This window comes from Dipodomys merriami, unplaced genomic scaffold (assembly GCF_024711535.1).
Source record: "Dipodomys merriami isolate MVZ:Mamm:240054 unplaced genomic scaffold, mDipMer1.0.p SCAF_3, whole genome shotgun sequence".
In the NCBI taxonomy this organism is placed as follows: domain Eukaryota; kingdom Metazoa; phylum Chordata; class Mammalia; order Rodentia; family Heteromyidae; genus Dipodomys; species Dipodomys merriami.
This window is the reverse complement of record NW_027204492.1, coordinates 42373518-42380514: the sequence shown is the minus strand read 5'-3', so window position 1 is coordinate 42380514 and position 6997 is coordinate 42373518. Positions and strand designations below refer to the sequence as shown.

The window sequence follows — 6997 nt, the reverse complement described above, 5'->3', positions numbered from 1 at the left end:
ACATATTTGCCAATTTTTTCCTTCATACAACTATAGCTCGTTTCTAATCTCTCAGTGACCAATTAAAGTGGGTCCTTCTTCAATCATTTCTTGAATATCACAGTCTACAATTATGTCTCCCTTCTTCAAATCCAAGAATGGGATTTATAATAAGCATATGTTTGTCCTACTACTAATTACCTGTGCTTGGTTGTACAATGTATCTGCACATGATTTTTAAAGTGAAGAAGGGTCATTTATGGTAACTTTAGCACTGGACTTTATTGAAAACACAGATTTGAGCAGAGGACCACATATTTAAAGAAAGAATAGCAGAGTAACTTGTTCAGATGACTCAGTTCACTGAAAGCTCAACACGAAAGTATCGCAATCTGGACAGCAAGATAAATACCAACAATGTGCTTTCAGTTCTAATATTCATCTGGCATCCACAAAATGACCCAGCTCAAAACAAGTTTGACAACTTAATAACATTAACATTAAAAATATAAGTTACAACATAAAAAGACTGTGAACACCAAAGTACAATTCAGGGCTCTTTGGAAACGTAAGGCTGATCAGCAGCAGGTGGTTAAGCACACTAACTTTGTTGTCCCACCTCTGGATCATTTTGATTGTCTATTTGGATTTGTAGTTGCTTAGCTAACTCCTCAAATTCATGGAATGCAGAAATAAGTGGTTCAAGACTGAAATCATCATCAATTAAGGACATTGCTCCACTTTTTATAATATTACTGATGTTCTGAAACATTTTAATAACAATCTGAATGTTATCATTTGTCTCCTCTATGTTAAAGAGACCCACAAATATTGACAGAGCCTTGGCACTGAATAGCTTTTGTGCCACCATAGGATTTTCAGACAAATTCAGTAGCATTTTTAGAATATGAAATTTGGTTCTTGCATTGCCTATAGTTAACAAAGAGAGGAATCCAGACATATAATTACCAATCAGTGTGTGATAGTCAGTAGTCACAGTGAGGTGTCTAAGCATCCTTATTCCAGTCAGCTGCTCAAGGGAATCTATGCCATGAGCAAGGGTTTCCTCACATACTTGACATATGAATGTCTCAATCATGTTCAGATTTGGATAAGGTGGGGCCATGTGAATCATGTTTTCCAAAAAACTTGTCCTAGCTCGGGAAGATGGATAATTTAGCAAGGTTTCAATAAGTGAGACTACACCAGAATCCCGAATGAAATCGCGGGTAAACTGAGAAGCACTTCTCATACCCATTGCAATTTTAGATATTTCATGAATAAATGGGTCCCTTATTTTGTCCATTAGTAAGAGGAGTTCTTCAAACTCCCCAGAATCAATATTAAGCTCACATTGTATGCAGCTGCAGGACCAATTTTCAAGTTCTGCACTCTCTCTGGCCTTAAGATGCTCTCGTATTTCCCGGACTGACCGATAGGAAGGATCATACTGAAATGGAAACTCAGATTCAAACTGATCAAGTTGAAACAAAGATTCCTGCTCTTCCCCTTCTGGAATAAGTCCCAAATTATTGAGCTTTTCTTCAGTATTTTCAGACAACTCTGGAAATGTAAATGGATTTGTGGATGGGAAACCAACCCCATGACAAGGACCAGGTTTGAATTCAACAGTGACTTCTTCCCAGGTTTGGGGCCTAGATGACACATTAACTTCCTCCTCAGATGAATGAATGAATCTGCAATGGGCTTTGTACACAGGACTTGGATTTAGGTCAAAACAGGCCTCATCTCTATCCCAGAACCAGGACCCAAATATGGCATCTTCTTCAGACTCAGGCCTGGGTTCTTCTCTAGCCACTGCCCCCAAACTAGACTTTTCCTCAGCCCAGAACAAAGATCCACCAATAGCTCCTTCCTCCACCTCTGGTTCAGGGTCACAGATTGCTGAAGATCCATTCTCTAAACCACCCTCTTTTTCTGCCCAGAACCAGGACCCAATAATGACTTCCTCTTCAAACCTGGACTCTTGTTTAGCCCTGTTAACATTTTTAATCTCTTTCTGGGCCCTGGATTTCAACATGTCATTAGGCTCATCCGTGCTCCTGTGCCTCAATCTATTGGCCTCTTCTCCAGGCAAAAACCATGATTCTTTATAGAACTCATCTTCAGACTCAGATTCAAAGCAGTCATCTCTCTTTGTTCTCAGCTTAGACCTGGTATTTGCCTCTTCCCTGACTCTGGGCCTCAGCAAGTTATTGGTAGTTTCTCCAGCCCAAAAGCAGAAAGGGTTACCAGTCTCATCCTCAGATCCAGACCAGGAATAAACATAAGGCTCTTGTTTTGATTTGGGCCTGGCTCTGGTGTTGGTTTGATGTTTAGCCCTGTGCCTGGACCTACTATTGGCCTCTTCCCTGGGCCATGATCTGATATTGTTCTCTTCTCCAGCCCAGAAAGAAGAAACAGTAGAGGTCTCATCAGCTGACCAAAACCCAGACTCGCTAGAGGCTTCTTCTCTGGCTCTGGGCCTGGGATAGCACCAAGACCCCATATTTGTCTCCTCCCCTGGTCCAAACCAGGGTTGTATTACAGTCTGGCCCTGGGTGCCAGGAAAGGTTTCAGTGTCCACATTGGCTAGTTCTCTATTCATAGGGAAGCTCTTACATTTAGTAACTGACCCAGACTCACCACTGACCAGTGGCCAAGTAACACTATTAGTTTGGGATGTTCCTTCAGCCTGTGACATTGCCTCAGCCCCAAACTCGCTCTGGGCCCATGCTTGGGTATCATCCTTAGGCCTTGCCCCAGGGATTGGCTTAGCCTCAGTCTTATGATGTGCACAACCTATTGCCCTGGCATCTGCTTTGGGCCTTGCCCCAGTCATTGTCAGGGCTTCAGTTTTGGGTCTTGCTCCAGACATTGCCTGGGTCTCAGATTTGGGCCTTGTCCCAGGCACAGATATGACTTCAGTTTTGGGCCTTGCCCCGGATGTTACTCGGGTCTGGGTCCTAACTTTGGGTCTGACCACAAGTGGGACTTCATTCTCTCGATCAGCCCTACCCACAATCTCTTCCCCACCCTTCTTTTCAGGCTTGGCCTGAACAACAGGGTCAATCTCAGCCCCAGTCATTGTACAAATTGAAGGGATTCTTAATTAAATATGTGTGCCACAGTCAGTCTTCACGAAAGATCTATCACAGATTTATCTCTTCACACTCTGATCTGTTGATGATGTAGGAGTTAAGAGTAAATCATCAATCCAACAATAAATGATGATCCTACCAAGCACAGTCTGAATCAATAATATACAGAAGAGGCACAACCAGGCTGGGAGAGGATGGATGGTTCCTGGGTGGAGAGGGACAGAGAAGTTGAGGATGGTTATCAGAAGGAACTCCAGCACCACCAGAGCTGCAACTACAGATGGATCTAGGAAGAAAGAATGAAACCAGGAATGCAAGTTCATAAAATTGTGAGGCTTCATGTAAGTTTATACAAAGAAACTAGTTATGACCACTAGGTGGAGGAACAGAGCTACAGAAAAAAAAACACAACTCTGCTCTGTTTGCCTACTAGACTATAATGTTGGCAATGGAGAGGCACAGGAAGGAGTACCAAATCAAACCACGTTCACTCAGACTTTTAGACTAGTGGCTGATCTCCATTATACCCGCCAAAAAATGAATCCACTTCCCATACCAACCTTCACTGACGTGATACAACTTCCACTCTTCTGAGTTCAAGTGATGCTAAGCCCCACAACTGACTAGAGGGAAGAGAGCCCTGTTAACAAATACATAGAACACAAGGAAGTCTCAGTGCTTCATAACTAGGTACACACACGAAATGATGAAGACAAGTATCTTTCTTCTGGATGAAGGATCCAAGTTGTCTATAGTTTCCCACACCATGGTTTCAATTGTCAGCTTTTTCTGGTCACACTTGAATCTAAACTCCCTCAATATTCATAAAATCTCTGGCAGAAAACAGAGAAGAAATGCTACAGCAACAAACAATTTTAGCAGACTGTACAGGTAGAAGTAATCTTGTACTCACAAGGATCAGAGACACTTGCCTGTTGATCTCCAGTAGCTTGCCCTACACAGTCCACTTCCTCGCCAGTCTCCAGATATTTGAGCCAGTCTCCTGGTCTGTTCTTTTCTTGCAGAACTGACCAGCCCCTAAAGCAGGCCTATAGACAAACAGATTAAAAAGGTGATGCAATGAGGAAAGGATAGTAGCAGCTGAGCCCCGTAGACAGAGCAACACGGGCCAAGGATAGGAGTTGCCATCTCATCTGTCATTAAACATTTCAGATTCTGTTTGTAGAATGAGCCTGTTTTTCTTTGGCCCCTGCTGCAGGGCTGCAGAGGTAAGAGAACCTCTTGACTCGTGACATCATGTACCTGCCATCAATGCCTTGTCCAATTCTGAGGATTCACCACTAGGTGCGCCACATCCCCTTCCTCTGCGCAGCAGAAAATGGGGGAAGGGCACCACATATTCTAGAAAAGAGGTTCTGAAGTGATCCTGGTATTGACAACTGCCATCACCACCTCCCAAATCCCATATTCCCAGACCCCCAACTTGGAATGGTAGGGGATAAAGGTAGGGAAGTATGTAGAAGGAGGTAAGGGGAAGATTAGATAGGAGGTACTACTGGATACCCACCTGCTCAGATTAGAGTCACCCATCCCTGGCAGGTTTCAGGCTAGCCCCGATGCCCACCCTCCATCCCCACGCACCTCCAGAATCCCAGACTGTTTTCTGCTCCTCCTTTTTCTTAAGCCTCTCCTTGACAGATGCCCTCGCAGAATATGTCAGACCTACAACGCAGAAGACTTTGACACCAAAACTAAGCCTGTAGGAATGGACAGCACCCAAGGAACCAGACCCCAACAGGCTCCTTTTCTGAACCAAGGCCAGAGTGGGGAAGGGCATCCTCCTCCCACCAGTTGGGCTGGCCCCAAGCTCAGAAGCCTGCACACACACACACCCCGCGATCCCCCAGGACACCCCAAGACCCCATCTCCCTCTGACATTTCTCCCTCACACACCCCCTCCCACCAAAGCACAGCCTTCCCAAGGCATAACCAACGTCCAGGGGTGAGACACGGGCGCTTTGGAAGTTGGCTGGGAGGAGGTCAGCTGACTGGCCTTCAGACCATCCTGGAAATGCTGTGGCCTCCCACTCAGTCCCGCCAGACCCCCGCGGGTCACCATCCTCTGATCCCCGGGGATTCCGGACTCTGCACACCTCTCTGGAGGATCCTCTGGGCAGCTTGCCTCCTCAGCGTCCAACTGTCAAGGTCTGGGGAAGAAGCTGTCAGCCTGTCAACAAGGGGAGACCCACCCCGTTCCCTCCGTACACCCTCACTTGCCTTCGCGGGCTCAGGGCCCAGGGAGTCAGGCCCCCCTCCACTCCCGCGCTCCCCCTCCACTCAGGCGCCTTCCTCTCTTCTCTCAGCAGCTGCTCTGTGGGACTCCCACTGCTTTCCCGAGGAGCCCAAGCGCAAAGAGGCGGCCAGTACCCAAGCCTCTGCAGCAAGGCCGGCAGGGGCTGCGCAGGATGCGGCAAGAACCGCTAGCTCCGAGGGTTTCGGGAAGGGGGGCGGAGGGATACGGCCGCGTCAGTGCTGGACGCCCCCTCCCAGGCCCACCATAGTTCCGACCCGGGGTGGGCGGGGCCTGCACCAGCCCCACTCTCAGGGGCGGGCTCCCGCCACTCGCCCTGCCTCCCTGCACCCTGCACACCCTGACGTGGCGACTTCCACCACTTCCCTGCCTCTGCTAGACTTCCCGGTGCTGTGCTCGCTGAGGGCTAGGGGCTGTGGCGGCTGGGGAAGCAATATCCGAGGTCGGGAATCACTGCGCTGGAGGGAGCAGCGGATGGATACCAAAGCCGCCCCTTGGTGCTTTGCACCGCAGACTGCGCAGTGCCTCTCCCCTTCTCCCCCCTCCCCTCGCCAGTCTCCGTGTCCCTCCTCCTTCCTGTAGGAGGGAGGAAAGGGGGTCTGGACTGCAGACGGATGGGGAGGAAACATGTGACATCAAGACATAGCAACAAGCAGTGTGGACAAGGGGCCTCTAGGAGGCTCTGCCATGTTTTGCTTTGCTTGCTTCATACAGCCATGAAGCAAAGCAAGGCATTTCTGCCTTTAAGGGAATAGAGGTGAGGGCTCCCATCACAGGCCTCATCACTGCTCCTCTCCCAAAGGAAGGCTGGCCTACTACACCTCTAGTCCTAGGAAAACAGCCGCTGGTTTACGCCTTTCCACCAGAGAACTCCATTGGTCATTGAGCTGACCCCACAATTGCTCAAGAAAGAAGGCCTTTCTCTGTCACCAGGCACAGGGGGTCCTGTAGCCTGGCATCTTTTCACCCACAGTCAAGTCTCAGGCCTGTTCTGGCTTCCTGACTAGTGTTTTCTGTCAAAGCTTGTCTTGTCAGTGGGGTCCAAACCCTTCATCATATTTGGCAGTGTGGAACTGTGGCAAGCATTTAAGCAGTGTGTGTCTCAATTGTAACCACCTGTCTTTTTTAGGGGAAGAATCCATTTCCTCAACACAGTAGTATGGCTAGTTTTGAGTCCTCTGCTCTTATTCTTTCCTACATCCTCCCTCCAATCTTGAACCTCCCCTTTCTCTACTTGTTATAGGGGACCAATAGAGCAATGGGGTTAAGTTCAAACTTGATATGGTTTGTACTGTGCATTTTAATTTTTTTTATTTAGTTTGATTTTATTGTAAAGGTGACGTAAAAAACCCCTTTCTACGTCACATAAGTAAGATAATGAGTACATTTCTTGTCGAACATTGTTACCCCTTCCTCATTTTTCTCCCTTTTCCCTTCTCCCTGACTCCCCCCCCCCCACCAAACTGTAATGTTCATTTTCAACATACTGTATTGTGAGTATCGCTGTTCCCTTGCATCCTTTGTCTCAACATTTTGTTATTCCCCTTTCCTTCCCCAATCAGATAAACATATATACAAGCCACAGGGTACCAAAATAAAAAACAGTGGCAACAGGGGATAACCCAAAGCCAAAAAAAAAAAAACC

General features: G+C 47.3%; 1 protein-coding gene across 3 annotated transcripts; it reads right to left on the bottom strand.

The window, feature by feature from the left end:
- Positions 1-235: 235 nt before the first annotated feature.
- On the bottom strand, positions 236-5805 carry Gprasp2 (G protein-coupled receptor associated sorting protein 2). Of its 3 annotated transcripts, XM_070040027.1 has the most exons (6): positions 5319-5805; positions 5195-5248; positions 4683-4763; positions 4013-4129; positions 3641-3720; positions 236-3366 (listed from the first exon to the last, which is right to left on the bottom strand). In XM_070040027.1, the coding sequence occupies exon 6, from the start codon at positions 3065-3067 to the stop codon at positions 581-583; it is 2487 nt and encodes an 828-aa protein (XP_069896128.1). In that variant the 5' UTR covers positions 3068-3366; positions 3641-3720; positions 4013-4129; positions 4683-4763; positions 5195-5248; positions 5319-5805; the 3' UTR covers positions 236-580. The 3 variants fall into 3 exon arrangements, with proteins under 3 accessions (XP_069896128.1, XP_069896127.1, XP_069896130.1); XM_070040026.1 differs by lacking the exon at positions 5195-5248; XM_070040029.1 differs by lacking the exon at positions 5195-5248 and having other exon boundaries at positions 236-3285.
- Between the last annotated feature and the right edge of the window lie 1192 nt (positions 5806-6997).